Source organism: Lagopus leucura, unplaced genomic scaffold, assembly GCF_019238085.1.
Source record: "Lagopus leucura isolate 7727_CA_CO unplaced genomic scaffold, USGS_WTPT01 Super-Scaffold_739, whole genome shotgun sequence".
Lineage (NCBI taxonomy): Eukaryota > Metazoa > Chordata > Aves > Galliformes > Phasianidae > Lagopus > Lagopus leucura.
Window position 1 is genome coordinate 14,713,093 of NW_024962255.1, and position 23,185 is coordinate 14,736,277.

The 23,185-nt window shown below is 38.6% G+C and overlaps 1 protein-coding gene across 2 annotated transcripts in view; it reads right to left on the minus strand.

The window, feature by feature from the left end:
* ADK (adenosine kinase) overlaps window positions 1–23,185 on the minus strand; it is a 269,251-nt gene that overhangs the window by 224,504 nt on the left and 21,562 nt on the right. For both annotated transcript variants that reach the window (XM_042862700.1, XM_042862701.1), the window contains exon 3: window positions 12,411–12,464. In XM_042862700.1, coding sequence (XP_042718634.1) covers window positions 12,411–12,464 — 54 coding nt within the window. The remainder of the gene's footprint in view (window positions 1–12,410; window positions 12,465–23,185) is intronic.

Below are 23,185 nucleotides of genomic sequence, written 5' to 3' on the forward strand. Positions count from 1 at the left end.
CACAGCAGCTGTACCCCACCTGCAATCAGCAGGCTGGGAGCAGCAGTGTGGAGAGCAATTTGCATCAGCTGTGCTCGCAGAGCAAGGTCATCTGATCACACAGCCAGCACAGCACTAGGGCAGGAGCCCTTTTCCAGAGGCAGCAGATGGCTCAGTGGCCAGTGGCTCAGCTTCTGACTTTGCAGCAAGTTTCCCAAGTAAAACGGAGACAGTTACACTCCTTGTTTGCTTTGGGCACAAATCCATAAAATTACAATCTTATCTACCAGAAAGCTGCAAGAACAAATCAATTTAAGTGTCTGAAACACCCTTATTCAATGATTACTGAGCTATGTAAGCATGTAGATCAAAGGATTAGATATTTCCTGGCAGATCTGCAAAGCTGTTAATGATCAGTAAGAAAAACCAGCTATAACACACTCTCCTTACTTATGTAAAACCACATATCCATACTGAATGCGTATACTTACACTAGAGTACTCTATATATTCTGATGAAATCAGAAAACTCTACGCAATCTTTTTTATCATACTAATTGAACAGCTGAAATCTCAATATTTTCCTCACACAGACTATGCTACCTCTTCCACATTGTTTCTTTTGGAGGTGCCCAAGCAAATGTAAGGCAACACTCCACATATGACTTTATCCTGCCAATCCTGCACTATTTTATCACCTCAGTTTTAAACTCATCATCTTTTCCCTTCTCATCTCTCACGATCTTTTCCCGTCCCACCCCTCTCCATTCTCTATCCAACTTCCCCCCCACTGTTTTTTCTCTACTGACTACCTTAGTATACTGAGCTCTCCATCACACCATGCTCTTACAGCAGATTTGGTGCAAAGGGAAAATTCTGTGAAGTACCCAAACTGTCACATTTTGTACCATTATTTCTCATAATATGAAAGCTCACACAAAACCTACCTGTAAGTACAAAGAACTGTTCTTCATAAATAAGTGATGTACATTTTTGATCACTCCAATTTAAAACTCATTATGAGAAACTGCTTTCAACTTGTGGTCTCAGGCTTACCAGAAGGCAATCAAGAATGACCCACTCCCCCAAAATGACATAAGTCAGCAGCTATTCCAAAAGAGTAATTTCCAATTTCCTGAAGTTAAAAATCTGAGTCAAAGAAACGCTTTTGTGATTTAAACATGCAACATTATTTGTTGGCGAGCAACACAATGCATCCAGAGGACTTCAGAAATGCAGTTATCTGAAGAGACTCAAGTTTCTAATCTCTACCTTATTTTCCTCAATTCATTTGGAGAAAAAAATCACATTTGAATATGGATTAATTGTAAGCACAGTAAGTCTTAAAATTAACTAAATCTAAAACTTATGAAGTGACAGCTGCTATAAATACCATGTTTTCATTAGCCTTTCTTCATAATCAATCTCATCGTTAATATCAAAATAATTTCTACTTCTAAATCACTGCAACCAGCACTTCCAAAGCAACTGAAAAATTACAACTTCAAAATATGATTCCAATACTACTTCTCAGAATACTGTACTCTGTCAGCTTGTAGTTTAACGTGCTTCAATTTGATGTCACACCACTTATGGTAAGGTCACAGCTGGAAGATGACATTCCACCTTTGGTAACACTTCACCAAGTGTCTGCAACTGGAAGGAGGCCAGAAGATAGCAGTGAAATTGAGAAGCTGATATGATAAGAGCTGCAGGAAGAGACATATCCTCCATTCTCCAGTCTAGACATGAGGAGAAAAAGGAAAAACCTGATAATGCAAAAATAGAACAGATAGGGAGGGAATAAGCTGTCCTCTGTGTGAGAAAAGGACAGCACATGGAACTGAAACATTCAGGAAAGACTGAAATCTAGATCTAGTGGTCAGGAGGAGGAGTGGAGATAGTTACACACCAATATCAGCTGCATACTGAGATCACACTGCCTCTACACAAGATCTTAGGATCTCCAAAGTCCTTGAGAAGAGGCTAGCCAAACATGCACCAGGAATGATAAAGATACTTCTCCAGTTGTATTAGGAAGAACGATGGTAAACGATCTCTCGAGGTCTGGCTTTTTAAGTTCTGTGAAAGGAAAGGCAATTAATGGACAGCTACTAAATTATTTTCACACAAAGCATTTAATCTGCTTTGATGGATGATCACTTGGGTTTAAAATAGCAGAAGCCACTATACTGAGCACTAATTGGTACTCCTGGGGTTAAGATCAGTCCAGAAAAGACTGAATGGACAAAGACATTATTTTTTCACTTGCTGATAAAACTAAACAGGTTGTTCTTTTATTATCATTATTCAAGCAGCTTACATCTGTAAATTAGGCTACTTTTAAAGCTAAATTAGTTAAGAGAGACACCGCAATAGCAGCTTTGAAAACAGAACATCTGATCATTGCTTTAAGAAGTACTTAATTGTGTAATAAGCAAGATATCCATCAACTTCCACTTCTGACAATTCACTCCGAAGCAGCCTCGCTGAAAAAAGAAATTTAAATAGGAAAACTGAAGTCCCAGCTCATGAGAAACCACGTTAATAATTGAAACGTACAAAGTTCTGAGAATAATGGGACTACATCACAATAAATCTCATTATTTGACTACCTAGGATAAAGTCACAGCATTATGTCCTTACCATGTAGTCATGAAGGAAATACATCGCAGTTTGTGCATTTAAAGAGAAGACACTCACTGGTGTACAGAGGTACTATCAAGCAGTAAGTTATATTTTACAAACCTCAAAAAAGGTCACAAAAAAGCTTGAAACTATTCAAAAATCAGCTGTTAAGCTAAATGTCTGCATTTTGAAGTTCAGTTACAGCTTATCTTCTCTTACAGTAGGATTTTTTTCTCCTATTAAAGTGCAAAAAAAACCAACGAAGCTCAAGTTTTCCACCTGCTCATTCAGCTACCCAAGTTATGATTACTGTGACTCTCTTTTCCATTCCTCAGCTTCTAGATAATGACAGTAGTAACCTAAAGTGATTTTAAAGCACATCACACTTCAATGACATCATGCCAGAAACAAAAGAAGTTTTGAAAGGAAGTGCCTGAATGTTTTAATATTCCTTCAAAAAGATAATGTGAACACTACATATACTTGGGAACTCTCACAAAAACACATCATTTAGTAGTTGAGCTCAGGTGCATTTGTTGCTTCATACTCAAACTGCATATTTCTTCTGCATATTATGCGCAACAGAACGCATAACTATTTGTCATTTCCCCACAGCCTCTATGCAAGTAGTAAACCTTCTTATCTCAGATGTCATTAAACAAAGATAATGGTGCACTGCCAATTATTTTAAAGTGGTTAAAAGATTAGACATTCTACATCTTTTACTATAGCTTTCAGCTAATTGCCATAAGCCTAGCTGCTATCTCAAGCACCATCTTGTGGCAAAATCAGTACTAACAGCCACAGTTTCAATAACTGTTGTTTTTTTTTTTTCATTAGAAGCTGTGCAAAAACATGATTTTAACGTGTCAGCTGGTTTTCTGACATGCTTCTCCACATACACTGTTGTGTTTGTCAAACTGATGACATCTCAAAATGCTCAGGTGGGTAACATTTCTGCATCCAGTACCATCTCCAGATGTGAGAAAAACACAACAAACAGTATCATAAAAGAACAGGAGAAAAATCCCTGTTAAACTCAGATCTCATTCTTTCCCTTCAGATACATCAGGCTGCACAACACAATGCAAGAGCTGCATAAATGAATTCCACTAACAGCAATGAACCATCCCACAGAAATATCTTTATTTACGTTCTCTTTTTATGAGATACCAAACAGATTGTATTTTTTCAAGCTATTAGAATGATCAATTAGTCACTTCCAAATTTCAAAAACATTTAAAGTACAGTACTAAAATGCATAAAGTGAAATCTAATACTCTACAGATTTTATCCAGTTCTAAACTCTACACTCGTTGTGTACAAAGATGCAGAAGCCTTTCCAGCTACCTTAACTAACAAATCGTGATCTTAGAATAATTTGAATGCTCTTAGAATAAGGAAACATCTTATGGTAATGCGCCCCAATCCCAGTCCAAAAGAAACCAACACACTGAATGAAATATGCAACAGCACAAGAGAAGAACTAATCTGTATACGCAAAACTTCATCTTCAAATACGTCAGCACATGCTCATAGCCAAGTCAGTAATATCTCAGTATCACAGTCTGTGTATACTTGGAGTTCTTTAAGTTAGTGCAGAATAAAGTCAGTCTGCATTCTTTTTTTTTAACAGAACATTTGAATATTCCATAAAATAAGAGACACGGTCAAGACAAGCTTTTAGGGAAATATCCTCATTTTTCTGAACCGCCTTGGGCTCATGAGCTGCCCAAACAACAGGGGCTGCTCCCAAAGCAATGTCAGAGACAGATGTTGGTGGCATGGCAGTAGAAACTGAATCTTCCCACCAATATATCATTACATTTTGTTGCTGCACAACAGATGTCAGCAGAGGGACACTGACACAGTGCAGTCTGACATGGAAGCATGTAAGAAGTAAGAATGTGAATCTTGTATGCGTGGAATTCATGTGGGGAAATTCCCCACATACAAGAATTCTCACTGAATTCTTGTATGTGGGAGAAAAATGGGACCCAGTGACATTCATCAACACTTACTGTGAGTGAGGCATTTCAGCAGTAGTGGCAGTGGGATCACCTCCACACTGGTACAGATTTTTACAAGATTTTTACAAAAATGGCATGCAGATCTTGTTCATCACTGGTCAAAATGCACAGCTAATCACAAAACTGTAGGGGTTGGAACGGACCTCTGGAGATCATCCTTTCAACTCCTTGCTAAGGAAGGATCCTTACAGTAGGTTGCACAAGAAAGAGTCCAGACAAGTCTTGAATAACTTCAGAGAAAGAGACCCCATAATCTTTGTGGGTAGCTTGTTCCAGTGCTCTATCACCTTTACAGTGAAATTCTTCCTTACGTTTATAAGGAACTTCCTGTGTTGTAAAATAGCATTTTATAGCTGCGAATTTGTTCCAGCAGAAGAGTATTATTGTGTTCTTGGTATCTGTTGTAATTTCAATGGAAACAAATAGGAGACACTACTTTGAATTGCTACAAACCTTTTTGGAAATAGAAACATAGGGGGATAACAGGGTGCAACTATCTCTTGATGTCTCTTGAAATCTTCATTATGACCATTCATAGGTCATAACCCTTCACAGGAATTGAGAATGCCTGAATCTTTTAAGTCTGGGCATTCCAATTAATGCTGTGGACTATCAGCTAGTCTGTGCCTGACAGCAATTCCAAGAATAGGCAGCAAAGGCTAAGAAGCTTTAAGCACAGTACATAAAGTATATACACCAAGTTAGAGTGTCGATCTTAACGTCAACCCAACTATTCCTTAATAAAGTCTCAGACCACAAGAAACGGTTATCCAAAGAAAAACCTAACCCAATAACCAGTGCTGTTAGAGCTTCTCAAAGCTCTCCAATTAGACTTGCAATTGTAGTCAGGAATATAATGAGGTATCTTTCCCTTGGAGAATCTTTTGATATCTCTGCCGTGCCATTTGTGCAGTAGTGATACTGAGAGTAGACACTCAAAAAATGCACCTTGATGGTAAGGGGGAAAAATTAATACATGAGATCAGTCACAGCATAGCAAGACTACAAAAGAACAGTAAACCTAACACTAGGAACATTCATAATTTGATTTAAGCAGATTAATCTTACTTACTCTAGCAGATGTTTTCAGATCTTTCCCTTTTGGTTCCCATATGTCTTACACAAAATGCATCTGATTCTCCATTGGCTTTCACATTCACCCTTCTCCTTGTGCTTCAGCCCCCCTTATTCCTACTACCATGGGAGCACTGTGTCACATGACAGTAGCAGTTAAGTAACTTCTGCAACATACCCAAGCTTACCAGAGGGCACAAGCCTTATTTTTACCTGCCAAATATACCTATTATCTGAAGATTTGAATCAAAGCTAATTTTCAAGAGCTGTTTAACAAGTGAGGAGTTTCAGAATGATCTAGTAGAGTCTATAGATAGCTTCACTTTAATAAACTACACATACAAAATAACCCAAACAAAGGTAAAAGGCTGTGTTATAATACTGTATTGATACATTAATGAAGTTTAAATTTTTGACCTAGGTACCACCCTGTATAAGTAAGCAGAATGTAAAATGAAATTATATAATACAATCAAACACTGCCTATTTATCACCTTTTTGCAAATGTAAAATGCATCTTCATCAGAAAAGGAAATGGCATTTATGCTATAATTTACAATTGGGTTTTGGAAATTTCCTGCAGAATTGTCTGTTACCAACAAATTCGTAAGACAATTTGTAGAGCACTAACTTGGATCAGTGCTGCATTTAGAACAGCAGTTGGGAAGGCAGAGAAGAAAAAAAACAACAACAAAAAAAAGAGGAATTCCAAAGAAATTTTGCAGCTAACTCCAAGTCATTCTTTTCATTCATCTGAGTCGACCCTTAATATACACCACAGAAATAAAGAAGCAATTCTAGGGAAATCAAGCTGCAATTTAACACAATTTCTACAGAGGGAGCCAACTACTCAAAGACCAGGATGAATAAAATGCAGTCCAGATCAGCGGAGTTCTTCCCACCTGTCGGTCCCCTCCACTACACTTGCACGTTTTTCAGATAGGCATAGAACACTGATCATTCTAACCCCAAAGAAGCCCCAAGCATTTAAAGACAGTTTACTGTCTCTGTGCTTGGTAACACACCATAGTACAGTGTCAATACACAAAAGAACTTCTATTTGCTATGAGAAAAGGTGGCAATTCACGAAATGGATGAATTGAAATTCATGAAATGGATTCATGAAAACTGCTAAGAAGTTTTACTCATTAAAAACAGCATTTTGGAAGCTTCAATTTTTAGCAGTTCTAACAACTATACAATTTTGTAAAAAATATCAACGCCACTGTAAACACTTAGTTTCCATATAGACCACCACTGCATGTGTCCAACCCACTAGCTTTATGTTTCTGTTGCCCTCTTTTATGTTTTAATAAAAAATGAACAGAAAAAAAAAAAAAAGCCACCAAGATTTGTTACTTGTACACATTAACTACATTAAGTATTTTATATTTGGCTTAAAACAACTCCTCTTCACTCAACACAGCCCAGGAAAGCCAAAATGTTGGACGACCACGTACTACCACAATAAGTAGTCTGGTATGACAGCATGAGCCAAAAAAAAAGAAAAAAGTTTAACAATTTTGTAAAGATGAGAAGGGGGAACCTTTTCTTAAAGCTGGATATCTTCTTCTTGCCATAATGTCTTTTCCATGTTACTTCATTGCCAAATCTTTTTTCCATATTACATACTAATCCACTCAGAACTATCTATAAGTGAAGTATATTATATAAAGTAACTCAAGAGCTTTGACAGACATCTGTGACAGGTTCACACACTGCCCCAACCACACAAATCATCTGTGTTGTCAGCATATGTTGAGTAGGCTAACAAAAGATTTTAAGCTCAGTATTTGATATTTTAGTACCTCTTCCCCTCCTCCTCCAACAATTTTTTACCATCTCAGTGGGTTTTTTTGGGGGGGAAGTGGGCGGATAAAGAAAAAAAGTATTTAAGGAAGACTAGGTACCAACAGGACAGCAAATCTTAAAGAAACAGATAAAATTGCTCACGATCAACTACACCCTCTAGCGGCAGAACACACTGTCACTTGGGCAATCCCAACAGCGTGAGGCTGAGCGCTTCACATTTTTCTGTCCACACCATTGGATATCTTGGTTGCTGCACAACAAACCATATCAGCTAAGTCCTGCTGCACAGTAAACAGTCTGTGGTTTAGTCCCTTAGATTTCACACCTAAGTGTTATGACAGGTAGCAATTTACACACAGCAGTACTCAAGTACAAGGCAACTCTGCTACAACATACCCACCAACAGGTTCAAATCCCTTTGTTATTATCTTTTTAATTTACCAGTGCTCCTTCTAAATCCCCACAGTAAATTTCCCCCCTTTTCCAAGCATCACTCAGGCCCTCTGGAATTTCCCATGCCTCCAAGATTCACCCTTCAAATACTCAGTTCCCTCACATATACATCTTATTTAAGCAAAACCAGAACACTGAAATGAACAAAACTCAAATACTGCAGACCATTCAGAACTGCATCTGTTACCCAACTAGCTGTTCCCAAGATGAAAGAGTCCCCTCCTCCCTAGTTCAGGTTTTCTATTAAAAAGTATTCATATAGCATGCATGCCACTAAGAACAAACTATCTAAACAAATTCCCCTGGGTAAATTTGCAGCAGAGCAACACCTCTGTTCTCCCTTCTGACTGCAACACATCAAATAGCTGGCAGAAGAGAAAGAAAGCTTTTGTTTTATCTTCCTCTCCTTTCTCACTTCATTGACTTTTTCTCTGCAAAAAGCTAAGTTATGAAAGTCAAGGCAATTGTGGGGCACAAAATAGGTCCCACGTTTCCTACCTTCTTATCCAACTGACCTCTTTCCCTTCAAGTAAAGGGCTCAGCCATGGCAAAAATTGCTTAAACAAAACAGTCCATAAAATTGTACAACCAGCAGCCAAAGCAGTATTAAAATAACTGTCTCAAAGCATTGCTTAGCTCAGAGGTACCACCAAACCACACAATATTTATAAGGCACTTCAGTCTCATAATTAATATAAGTCAGTCATGCTTCCAAGATTTTTCTGCAGTCCGTATTATGGTAAAAAATAGTTGTACTTAAAGACAAAACCCTTGCCAACACTACTCTGTGGCACTGAAAATGGACTCCAGATTTCTAGCCATAATGGGGATTTGATAAACTCAGTATTTCTACTTTAACACGAAGACAACATAACTTAAGTCACATTTCACTGCTTGCTGCAGGTAGCTGAAATTTATTCTCCTTGATACCTCTTGATGTTGACAACAACACACGCACACACATACTCAGAAGTCTATACTTGGTCAGTATGACCTTCGGTTAAAGTCGTTCTACCTGATTCTGAGAATTAAAAACAGAAGCAAGTTCTGTAAGAACTATACAAAGGGTTAAGGAAAACATTCTTATTTCCCTCAGTTTGTACTTACTTACTACTTGCAGAAGGAGAAATTATGCAAAGATCTCATTAACATAATTAAATCCAAGTTTCCTCAGTCATCTTGCAGGATGGAATTTTTTTTCCTTTTCAAAATTAACTGGGATTAGATGGCTTGGGGATGGAGGAAACATCACCTGGACATCTATTCATCTGCACAGACTGAAGATATTGCTGTTTCCTGTCTGCTATTCTTCCTGCAGATGACTAGCAGGATGGCTACCTTAATTCATTCATACCTTAATGCTTAAAATAGAAGTTTAGTATGATGCCATGCCTGTAAACCAACCCCACTCTGTCACAGTGGCTGGCAGCTGTACTTATCTCTCTGGACAGCTAAGATTCAAGGACAACAAGATCAAGCCAATTCAGAGTGTAACTGCTCCAATTACCTTGGGAGATTAAGCATGAATTATCGAACAGTACTTATGTTTTTATGAGGAAGGGCTACACAGAAATGATCCATAAAAAAAGAAAGGACATCTGACAGTCAAAAATCATCATAGAACTATTAGCTGAAGAATTCTTTACTAGGTAAGTCAGTATAAAAGCTGCCAACATACCAAAAACTGGAAGATAAAATATTTTAAGCAGATTAATTTTGGTATTAACAAAAGTCAACTTTGTATTTGACTTCTAAAATACTCAGACATACTTAGAAGAACATCTTAGCAAAAAGGCACTGAACAGAAGAATAAGTCTATAAATCTATCAGCAACAATTATCCTGAACCTGCTCCCCAGGACTGGAATTTCTTTTTATTAAAAAGTATCTATCTAAATAACAAAAAAAGGACAGCTAAGTATTTAACAAATAATCTGTAAGGCCAATAAGGCAACTGAAAGTGCTCTGAGGTCCAACTCTGTCAACTGTTAACTGTATGGTGTAGAACATGGTCCAGCAAGAGCAGCACAAAGCGTGTTAGAAGAACTCCCCAGATCTGTTCTGACACAACACTGACCTACTGGAGTTTTTCCTGGTCAAGTATCCAGTGACATTCAAGACAACAACAAGGTTCACAGCAAAAGTTTGTTCCAACTCTTTCATCATAACCCACAGCACATAAATCATCTCAAGAGAAACTGTAGAGATAACAATGAAAAGCTGGAGAACGGATCTCTCTTTCAGCTGACTCATGTAAAACTGTAGCTTTACTGACTTCTCTTTATTTAATTAAAAGAGTTCAACCCTTCATTTAAGAAGATGCAGTTAAGTAACAGGCAACATACTTCAAGGGATCAGACAGGATTTCAGTATGCTTCAACTACTTCAAATGAAATATTGCACATCAAAACATTGTTTAATCAGTATCTATTGTGCAAATAAAACTTGCGTACACAGTACAACTTGTACTGTCCAAAACACAGACCTGAATGTCATTTAACTTTTGCTTACCCCGTGAACATGCTAGAACTTTCTACACTTGCCGCAGGCAGAAGCAGCCCAGCTTATTTAATTGTAACTATTCTTTCCACCAACGCCCAGAGTGCATAAAACCTATCTAATCTACAGATCAAAGGCAACTGCTGTTGCCCGTCTCTTGCCAGGAGCTGTAGCAGTTTTAATGTCACAGGTACATTAACATGATGTACAAATATAAGTTAAATGTCTTTTTCTATCTGCAGAAAGAACATGGAGATTATATTTGGCCACTAATTCAACCACAAATGCTTTTAGCACGCATTGTTTCCCCAAAGGAATTAAATCTTCATCACCAGAATGCATTTTTTACTGCCTGAAACCTATGATCTCACTGAGAAACATGCAAACTTTTAGCAGGGAAAAATCTGACAGCTATAGATCCTAACTGAAGATACCCAATCCACCTTACGTATGGATAAACTACTTCCAGTTTTTTGAGATTACTATGGAATAATGCAAAATAATGGTAATGTAATAACAGAAATAAGCAATTATGTGCAAGGGCTAGAAGTTAAAAAACAAAAAGAAGATTTTTTTTTTTTTATGTCTACATGCAAACAAAGGAGAACAAATCCCTCGCTATCTTTATCCTAAGGGAAAGAAATGTGAAAGCAATCCTAAATAACTCCATCTTATTCAGAAGATAGGACTTTTATAGAAATATTCCACTAGTCATTACAGAAAAGACACTGAATAAATAAAGTTACATAAGAGCTGACAAGTGAAGCATTTTCTACAGTCTTTCATATGAACTATCTTCAAAAAAATATAGTTACATAATATGGATTTAAGGGATAGCACAGAAGACATTCCAATAGCAAGCTCTTCAGGCAGTTCAGGGAGAACACTGAGTGAAAGATGCAGCAAGTCTGGGCCTCACACACTGAGGACCGCTCTTCAGCTATTGTTATACCATATTGTTATTGTTACTACTGGCAAGTTACTATTTCATATTGTGAAGAGTATTAAGAGCAAGATAATTTATCTAAATTCTGAAACAGAAGGGTTACAATATTGACTTGTTTGTACATCCAAGCATACAGGTCACAAAGAGCAAGAATGTTCCAACCGTGCCATCTTCTGCTTAGTGAATACTTAGTCCCACTTAATAATGGACTCTGGCTGAACAGATCAGTTATTAGAGAGCACATCAAGCATATCAACCTCTGATAAGTCTCCCCTCCATTTCCAAGGCATATATATACCTCACAAGTTAGTAACTGAAAGAACTTCAATTTTTGTTTTAGAATGTATCATAACGGGGTAAAAAGAAAGGTTTTCTAAACGCAGGCATAAAAACATCAGAAGCCACCCAAGATCTTGGTAATACAGACAGTATGCACTGGTATTTTTACTTCACATTTCCAAATACACACCTAAAAACTCTGACATAATGCACAGCATGTGCTTCTAACTCACATGAGAAGATTTTATATTCTAATACACAGTGTGCAAAAATAAAAGGGTTATTTGGTCTGAACACAGAAGATGACCTAAAATTGGAATCTGAACTTAAAGCTTGTCTGGTTAGGGCAGCTCTTGACAAACTGCACAAAAGCAAAAAAAAAAACAAACAAAAAAACAAAACAAAAAAAAAAAAACCAACTATCAGCATAACCACTTCCATACCACAGACATAAACTGGGATGAACACAGACAGTTAAACTGCATGTGCATCAACTGCAATTAAAAACTTTTCACGAATGAGTACATTTGTTCATCATTTTAACAAAATAATTGTCTGGTTTTCAGAAACATTATTTAATCTACAGCACACAACAATGAAGAGCTAAAGTTATTTCTGAAAACACAACATTTCTGCTTTAAAATCTATGTATGGATGTATACAGGGAAGGAAATACATATAGCATGCACAGATATCACCACAGAAGGCTTACAGTTCCTTGTGCTTCTCCTCCGCCAGAATTTGGTCATTTGGTTTCAGCCCATACCTTGGGGGAAACAAACAACACAGAACAGTTAATTCATTTGAAATAGTATCTTTAAAGCATAGTTTCATACTACAGTAAATTATTGAACTATGTAATATTTGTTGATTTGGATAGCTCTGATATTGCAAGGCAGCAACAAAGTTTTCAGAAGAAAATCTTATATCTTCACAAGGTTTACCACCACATATAACTTATTTTTTTATACCCAGCTTTGAATTAGACCAGACACTGACTTCCCGCGTATCAAGAATTATTGCACTTGACATCAAAATCATAAATAGATCTCAAAATGAGTGTTTCCCCTTTTTACTAAATACAAGCATTACATCAAAGACTTTTGGTAGTTAAAGAAATAATTATGTCAACAGACCATTATGAGGACAGTTTCTTCAGCCCACAGAGGAAACCTGTGCAACAAGTCAGAGTCTGAAAACAGCCTTGGTTGCTAGCTCAAGCTGGCAGGCAGCCCCAGAAGCAGGCTGCATACACTGCAAGTTCAGGGAGCAGTGAGTGCTGCTGCTCCTGCTGCAGGCTGCATTGTCACTCACTGCAGAAAACCTTTCAAAAGTGACCTCGCTGGTGCTGTGCCTCCAAACATTCTTTTGCCATCTCAAACTACTCCACAGATCTAGCTGCTGCTTGCTATTGCTTTTTTGTTTGGTTGGTTGGTTTACTTCCCTGGACAGCCCTCTGGGATGGAAGCAGCTAGAAATAAGGAACATTCGGGGTAAATCTGCAAGCAGTAACTGCTCACCCTTTCACCTTTCAGACTCCAAGAGCTCCTCACTGCCATGTGCCCCTAGTTTTTGTCCCTTTCTGCAGTCAGGTGCAGAACCATAAATCACTCCTTAGTAAAGATTCCGGTCACAAATGACAATCAAGCTACCTTGTACATTGAATGTTGTTTCAAATAAGCCACTAAAACATTCTGCATTCCTTCTATCATTTCCAGATAATATTCTCTAAAACTTTTTTTCAGCATCCATTTAAAATGCAAGCATCAACCCCAGACACATTCTCAAGCTCACCAGAGCTGCATTCAGACATACCAGACGCTGGCTAACTGACCCATTTTTCCTGTTCACATTTCCAGAGACTGCTTTCACTTACTTCCCACAGCACCATGCTGACTTGCATCCATTTCTTTACCCTGCTGCTATACCTAAACCCTTTGTGGAGTCGCTTCTCATCAGGACATCACAGGCTCCATCCATCTTCTAAATACAGAGTTTGCATTTGACTGAAAACACTATGCTGATGCAATTCAATAACAGATTTGGGTCATTTGGTTTAACTGCAAGCCTTCTTTACAGTGTAGCACTAAGTCACTCCTTATGCCAACAGTTTTAACTGTTGTGATGTTAGATTTACTTCCACATCCACGTTTTCCTTAGTGATCAGTGTCAGGCCCTTTGTTCTTCAGTGAACAAGGTTCTAGCCATTTACCAGTCTTCTTCCTAATGCTACAACACCCCTCTGAGCACATCCATTTGTCATATTTTAAGCACTTTATTGATAGCAGATAGTAAGATATCAGAAAAGAAAAAAGCTACCAGGAAATTTCTGAACAAGTACCAGTGAGAAGCCAAAGAGCCATGTCCAGGGCTCATCACTGACACCACAGGGAGCTGGGGTGAGCAGTGCAGAAAGGACCCACTGCTCCAGTTCCCCTGGTGAACCTCACCTGTACGTTTTCCATTACCTCTCACAGATACACCATTTGAAAATTCGAAAATAATGCAGCACTTTTCAAGCAATCAGAACATCACACTGCACAGGTATTTTACATTTGTGTGTCTACTATTAAGCTAGGAAGTGGAATAAAATCAAATACGCTGCAAAATTTGGCAAAGCAGCTGAAGAGACAACTTAAAATTTCACAAGGCAGAAAAGAGCTCAAACTTCAGTATGTTTCAGAAATGGTTTTTCTGAACTCTTCACTATGTTCTTTACAACCACCTAATCTCCTGAGAGAGCAGCCAACTTTCCAGCCACCTGCTTCTGGTGGGCAGCTGTGCAGCCACAGAGGGGACAGAAAGAGCCCCAGCTGCAGCAGCTATCACCCTGCACAGCTGCCTGCTTCCCCACAGCATGTCAGGTGCCCCACCAGATAGGCACAGCCCAGCCTGTGAGCTCTGCAGCTGGCTGTGCTGCCACCTGACTGACAGCCTTACCCACCTGAGGAAGACATCAGCTCTCCCCTAAAACTCAGTTCCTTATGGAATTTCTGAAGCCACAACATTCTTGGTTTAAGTCCCATAATTTCTCACACAAACTAATGTCACTCCAACATACCCTGTTATCATCACAAGCAGCTTGTCTGCAAATAATACAAGAAAACACACACAAAAAAAACCACTGATCAGTGTTCTATCATCCATCTCCTAGTCTCAGTTTAAACTACAAGTTTTACATCCTCTGACACTATCATGATAATTGATTTTCTTCTTAAACAAAATTCTTTCCAACATGGTTGCAAAAAAGCATGTTTATGCATTGAACTTCCCAGGAAAAAGTGAAAAATGAGCAAACTACTCCCTCAAAATTTCATCAAGACACACAGACCCAGCTTAAGTGATCCTCTGGAACAGCATCTCTCTGTTGTTAGACCACAGCAGGGGTGATCCAAGCTGCCCAAATCAGCCTGCCAAGTGAGGGGATTGGAATACTTCCCATTGGCCCCATCAGGACATATTTCAGTGAAAGAAGCTTGAAATAATTGTATGAAATTATCAAATATTTTTGCACCTTGCACACACCAAGCTTTCCCAAATCTCTTAATGTTTTTTCCCATTATCAGAATGGATTCCTACTTTTGCATGCATATGACTTTGCTGGCATTCACATACAGCGTTATCATCTCAGTTTCAGCATCTACAGTAGTATTTTATTGAATGTCTGCTTTTCATTCTTTTAAAGCACTCTAGAACCTGCAAGCTCAGCACTGACTTTGAGCCTTGCACTTAAGAGATTCTTCTGAAATGGTAATCCTATAACTCAACACCTTTTTTTTTTTTTTTTTTTTTTAAATTTCTGTTTCACATTTCCCCTAATACAATAGGAATAGGAACTAATGCAATTGGACCATAGTCAGCAGATTGACAAAAATGCTTTTAATTTAACAAAATACCTTTAAGACACCACCCAATTTAACACAGTCTTAACCAAATTAGAAAGAAAAACAGCCTATACTAAATATGGACAGGTAAAAAAAAAAACAAACAACCAAGTGAATACCAAGCTCAGATCTGCTCCTAATTGCAGAGTTCAGAGTGACAAACCAGCACAGACAAATACTGCTGCTTAGGTCAGAACAGTCAGGCACACATCTCCATCACACAGAGTGCCCAGAAAAAAGGAGGCACACCAAGCTGTACAGGCGCACGTATCTGAGTAGTGCTCTCCTGAATATATCCCAAAAAGCTAGAGATAAAAAGATATTTTCACATTAAATGCCAATGGGAGTAGCCAGTATTAAAAAGAACAGCACTTACTTCAGCAATGCAAAAACAGTAAAGCACCCTGAGAAGCTCTGAACAAACGTACAGCTTTGCAGCCATTCCTCTGCCTTGTCTGATAAACAAAAAGCATGAACAGTACACAGCTCCAACCTGGCTCCCCTTTACACGAACTCAGGCTTTGCTCTCTCATAAGCACCTTACACCCAACACACTCTGCTGCAGTTACTGTTTTCACTCTCTCCCAGATATATTAAAAATGGAAAGGATGAGCAGGTCCATTTCTGACATGTTCTTTGAACTTGACAGAAAAAAATTTAAAAAGGCAAGAGTGTGATTTTTCTTGTCCAGTTAGTACTACTGAAGCCTCCCAGGGGTACTGAGTGGACAAGACAGATTTAGAGCTGATGCTGTATTAGGCTCTGCTTCATTAATAAAAGAAGCAGCCTTTTTGCAGCAGAGCTCAGTGGAAGCATTTCTTCCTAATTTTTCAACAAAGCCATTAAGAAACCTTAAGGACTTCAGTATAGTCTTGTACCTAAGATTAGTCAGAGTGCACTTCCATAACAGTGATTCAGCAGTTATGTTGCTTCAGCTCTCAAATGATGTTAAGGCTCCTTTCACTTCTCTAAAAAAAGAAATGCAGCCCTTCTTCTGGTGGTTTTTCTTAATTATTAATCTTCTCAAACTAGGCCAAGCAGCCAGCAGGACCCCAGCACTCATGGGCCCTCTTTCGGGCCAAATGAGCACTCCTGACCAACACCGCCAATGTACCCCATGAGATCTCACAGGTCACAAGTGCAGCCACACGTGAGCCTGCTGCCATCATCAACCCCTGAGCACTTAGAGGCCAGTGCACAGATCTGGCCCAAACTCCCAGAACGTCTCCAGCTGATGTGAGCTATGGGGGGATGGGGACGGAAGGTTTGCTCATTTTATTTCCTTCTGCAATCTTTCAATTGAATGAGTAATGATGCCTTCACTGCTAGCTCCATTTCTTCTGATGGGAGCTGCAGACAGATAAAAAGACAGTAAGCCAACTGCTTTTCCAGCAGCTGAATGCTACTTGCACCATGGCAATTTTTTTCCATTTTTGACAAGGCTGCAGTTTATTGCAAGTTTTATTACAGCCTAACATAGCCTTAATGCTGCTGATTAGCCCAGACATATTTTCATGTCTACAAACTGGGAGCGCAACTTTAATCTGTCAGGACTGCTACATTAAAGTTGCTAACCCGGATTTTAGGGGCTGTGCCTTTTCTAAATCAAGCTGAAAACAAAAACCCACAACCCAGACTACGCCTTACACAGATATTCAGCAGCCAAATACATCACAAATCAGTCACAAACAGCTAAACCAAAATTAAAGTTCTCTGTAACTGGCACACACACCTACTCCAAATATTTAGTTTAAGACATCATTTTTCTCCATAAACCACCCCAATAATGGGCTTTGATTCATATCCTTAAAGTCATTGCCTCCTGCCTGACTAGTACTGTTTTTCTTTTCCCCAGCAGTGCAATACATTTGCTTCTTCATTCCTTCTCTGTATATTCCTCTATTTTCTCCCAGCTTCATTATCTGAAAGGCACCATGCTTCCCATTTCCCCAGTTTCTCTCCCATTTGGCATCTCATTTTGCATCTGCGCAGCTTCTCCCACCTGGCTTTTCACACGCTCTTCCCAGCCTCAAGCTGACTGCAGACCCCTTCATCACAGACTTTTGCAACAGCTGGTTACTGTTACTCTAGGATGACCTGATACAGGTTATACAATTTTAGAAAGTATCCTTACTGAATAGACCCTTGCCTTCTGGCCAAATAAAATACAAGACCAGAAACACTTCCTTGAGAAACGAAAAGATTAAAGAGCGTTTGTATGATAGCAACACAACTCCAAAGAAAACTTGCTTCCAGAAAAACTAAGTTTGGCAACGGTCCACTTACACTAACAAAAGAGAAAATGACCTAAAAGACTTGATAGACTTTCCGTTAGTGAAGTATTAGAGATGAGAGAGAATGCACATCTCAACAGCCTTCGCTGCACACTGGTGTGAGCACCAAGGTGCACGCATAGGAGCAACCTGAGCTGCACGCAGTGAATGCTGACGAAACCCACAGACGACAGCAAACAGGGATATGCAGTGACAACACACCAGACAGTGAGATGAACCATTCACACAGTAACTTCAAAGAACAGACAGATGCAGGGTCAAGTAGCTAAATAAAAAGAAAAAACATAGGCAGGGACAAAGCATGTCCCACAGAGCAGCAACCTGCAGGGAGGATATCAGATGCCACAATCTGCAGCCAAGTCCACATGAGCTTCCACCTTACGTCAAACGTTGGATACATGAAGGAACCAGATTATTTAAAAGAGAAATCAGGCAGAACAAACAGACAAAACAACCAAGAACAAAACAGCAGAAGGACAACACGGTGAGTGGTAAGCCTCAGCAACTGCTTGCATTTTGCCCCTTTCCATTTTCAAATGGAAGATGCAGCTAAAATGTTTAAATTAGGAAGAAGAAATCTAGGCAGGAGAAAAGCACATGCTACTGAGAAGGGGAAAGACAAAAAAAAAATAGCATCAAGGGGAGTGAAGATACCTCAAGACTGAGGAAAATGAATGCCTTCCCATCATTACCAATAGCATGGAATCAACGCCAGCTAGGGAAAACAGTGTGCAGCATTGTGCTAGCAGCCAAATACACTGTGTAACAAAACCAAAGCACCTTCAGGATGAGCTTATGTGCAACTCAAGCCACAGATCTTGGCCATTACATTTATAAAATTTCCCAGACTTTAAACATTGCTATTGGAATAGAAACATCAGCGCTCACAAAACAAAGCCACACCTTGGAGAAGCCACAGAAGAGTTCCTGGTGCTCTTATTTTTCCAACACCAGTTTTTCCCAGTTCCTATGTACTTGTATGACTGGAGTTCTATTCAGCTGCATCACATCCTACATAAACATCTGTTTTTCAGAAAAAAAAGCTTTTGGAATTTCCGGGTGAAAGAGATCCTAAAAATACTAGCAGAAAGATTTTATTTCTTTGCCATGATGCTACTCAGGAAAATGAAAGATAGATTTAAAACATTAACACCATAACTGAAAATTGCACTGCTAAACCCTAGGTGAAAAAGGAATAAAATCACTGCACTGCAATATAGTTACAAAGCACTTTGTTTCCACATTTCTTACATGGATGTGAGCACTATTTTCAACATTAAAGTTACTACACATTTTTTCTGATGCTTTTTTTTTTTTTTTTTTTTTTTTTTTTTTCCCCCCAAACTCATCCCCTCCCTTCGTCAAAAGTTTTTCTTGGTAGCTGCTGCTTCTAAATTATTCAGTGCAGTAAATTTGAGCTCCCCCTCCCCCACTGACAGTATGTTTGGAAATCAGGACTTTAATCAGCTATTAATATTGTAAGACACACTTAAAGGGCTTTTGAAATTGAAGTCAAAACAATAATAGGTTTAAATGATTAAAAGGGATTAAGAAAGCCAGGAAAGTTCAAAGCCTGTTAATCAGCAGAATGCAGAATACTGCGATCATTTAGTAGGGTCAACCCTATCACTTTGGGCTTAAGCACATAGCAGGGACCTTGTCAAAACAATTTTCTTAACTACAAAACAGTGAGCTAAAAATTTAAGACCTCTAAACGCTCCCCCTGTCTACTTTGGCAGTAATAATTTCAGAACTATCTGACCACAGGCACCTTAGCAATTCCTTTTCAATAGCTATCATCATCCTTTATCCATTTTCTCCTGAGGTTGTTGCTCTGGATGTTCAGAGTCCTCATTACATTAGTAGAAATTATATTTATTTGACCTTTAGTGATTCATTAAGAAATAAATCTCTTAAACTCATAAAGAAGTACACACTACTCTGCCTATAGACTGAGCTCTTCAGTGCATTCTTTTAATATTATCTTTGAGCATTAAATAACTAAACCATATTTTAGTCCTGTCACCTCCATTATTCTTGTTCTGACAATCTAGCCTTTCCAGACAGACTTTTTTCCAACCAAAAATAAACAATAGTTTGTATATGAATGTTTTTTATTATAAGCTCAAATTAGTTTTCACAAACTTGCATTAAAACTGGACTTCCATGAAATCCTGCAAAAATTAACAAAAGTAATACACATAAATGATAACAACCTGTAGGGTTCCCATTCTCTTCCAAGTTAGCCACAACTAGTCATTATCACTTTAAAACATATTGTTTAAACCAATTTCTAACAGTTCTATGGCAGATCCTGGCAGCACTCGGACTGAAATTCCCCAAATACCTTGCTGCTGCAGAACTGTTCTTCTCACAAGGAGATTATAACAAATCATAGAATGGCCTGGGTTGAAAAGGACCACAGTTATTGAGTTTCAACCTCCCTGATATATGTGCAGGGTCACAACACCAGACCAGGCTGCCCAGAGCCACATCCAGCCTGGCCTTGAATGCCTCGATAGATCATACCAAATCTTGCTTTCTGTTAAGTGGTTGGTTTTTATTGTCTTTAAAATACTAAGAATTCACCTTGTTTATTACTCACAGTGAAACAGCCAGACTGGTATATCATACTTCAATATTAATAATATCATTTAAAAACTAGAATGGTGACTCTTAATAAACGGGTTTTTTTTTTTTTGTGGTGGTTTTTTTTTATTTATTTATTTTTATTTTTTTATTTTATTATTCAAAGATAGATTAAGATACAATCTGTTCTTTGACTGTTACCTATCTGTGTGGATGTCTATTTCTACCAATCAGGCTAGGCAAAAGGCGTTTCTTACCATTACAAACTCAATGAACCTTTGCCCTGCCCAACAGCAAGGTCTTCTCTATGGTCTGTCTCTGCACCTGCTCACCTGATAGAGGACAGCTCAGCTTACAGAAGCTTAACCATAGAGCTGGCAGGTAGCTCATGCCCTTTAATTCACCTTTTCCAAAAAGTATTTTAACACTGACTAGGGTAAACAGTAAAGAACCTAGCAAGCCACTTATAGTACAAGTTTTACTGCGAAAAAAAAACAAAAACAGAACAAAAAGTAGTATATGAAAAGTGGAAGGTTCTTCTTCCTTTACTGCACCAAAAAAAATCTTTATTTCATTATAAAGGATGCAGGAGCAATGTCAAAATAGAGTCTAAGGGAAGATCTCAACAGAAACTCTTTCGTCTGCTACCATGGGAGGATCATGGATTCCAAGAACAGCAATTAGTGATTCTGGGAAGAACCGTTTCTCCCTTTAGCCTCTAGCCACCACCACTGTGCTTTGCATCTTAACTCCTTACCCACTGCGGTAGCCACAACATCCAGCCCAGACATCCGAGGATCCGGCGGAGAGGAAAAAAAGAACCAAGGCATGTGGACAGTTCCTGCCTGAACACACAGCCCAAAGGAGCCTCCTGCTTCAGCTAAAGAACAACACAACATAGGGCCGGTTACAGAAAAACATGTTTGAACATTTCCAATTCTCAGTTAACAGAAATTTGAAATTCAAATTATCCTCCTAAAGTACCAGGGTTCCTTTATTATTATTTTTTACCCCAGTTTATATATTTAAATTGAACCGACCTACTTTTGAATAAAGACAGCTACGCCTCACATGCTTTTGGCTGAAATGGGAACATGTAGTTGGTGCTTTCAGACAAAAAAGCCACTTGCCTTATAATTAATTCTGTATTTAAAAATTGCAAACTGCTGACACAACTCCACATGAAGATTGCTTCAGCTCATGTGTGTCAGATGTACCCCTAACACAATAATTGCTCAAGAAAGGAGTCAGATTTTGCACACATTATAAGAACAGCTTTAATCCCTCTCAATCAATGAAAATATGTGATTTCAAGCTTGTAGTCTCCAAAAATAAATGATTTCCAACAACCTGCAGTTTTTTAATTACTAAGAAATACTACAGACATTGAAACTTCACTGACAACTTAGGATACACATCTGAACACTTCACCTTACGCACACCAACTAACAGTTGTGTTCTGCTGTTCTCTGGTAGGGTAACACAAAACAAAATCAAGGAAATATTCAAGAATTACAAAGAATTATGAGGGCTCAACAGAAAGCTGGAATGCACTCTTGCAAAAAAATGGAGTTGCTGTACCCAGGAAAGAATGAGCAAATTTTGGGGTGGTCTTCAGCCTCTTTTTTCCCCCTCGCTCTCTATGATAAACTTAATCAAAAGAGATCCCAAGAACTTCTCTAACTTCATGTAATCATCCACTTGCTACAGCTTATCATACTAGGCCGTGCTGCTCCCCTTCACACCGTCATGTGCACCTCAGATTATTGCACCACTGTCACTTCAGGACAAGGGGAAAAACAAATCACTGGAGCAAGCTGGAAAAACAATCACACCAAATTCTCTATCCATAGCTGCCTAGTCTACATAAGATAGACATAAAACCACAAGTTCAAAGTAGAACTGGAAAATGACTGTCATTTGCATCTTAAAAATCAATTCATACAACTTGCAAAAAATGTGGATTTTCTGAGTGCAATTATGAAGTTGCACTGAAAGATACAGCATTGTTTTCTGGGGTTTGGAACACACTGTCATGACACATAACAAATATCTACTCCAGCAACCAGAGAGCTCATGAAGGAATCCCTTTATAGTGATTAGAAAATAAGAAAGCAGAGCACCTCGGTGAGATATTCCATTACACTAGTAAAAAAAGAGCGCCAACGGTTTGTGAGATGAAGGATCTTTGTCCCTGGCTCCATGTTTACTCTGAACTCACTATGGCACTTCAGGCTTCATGACCTCGCATCCGCAACACAGACTTGGTCTTTCTCCAGTAGCTTAGAATATTCAGAGTTGTACCCCTCCAAAAGCAAAGTAAAACAAGACTCAAACCATAGGTTTCTTCAACTCTTGACTACAGAAAAACAAGAACACCAGTAATTAAGAGGCACTCCGGCTGCCTCCACCCTCTTCCTCTGGCTATGGCAGAGACCACAGAACCAGCCTTGCAGAGGAGCAGGGCAAGCCTGGAGCACCACAACAGCTGCAGCAGAAGCACCTCAGAACACAGGTTAGAGTCAGAAATAGCCTCATCAAGTACTAAGTTACTAAAACTCAACCATGTTAAACATACTTAATTTCAAGGATGGATACACACGCCCAGCAGGGAAGAAAAGTTACTGAGGTTGCACATTGTCCGAACGAAGCACAATCAAACAAATAGCAATATGCATTAAAATTAAGAGTTTTAAGTAAATTCCAAGGTTTTATTTACA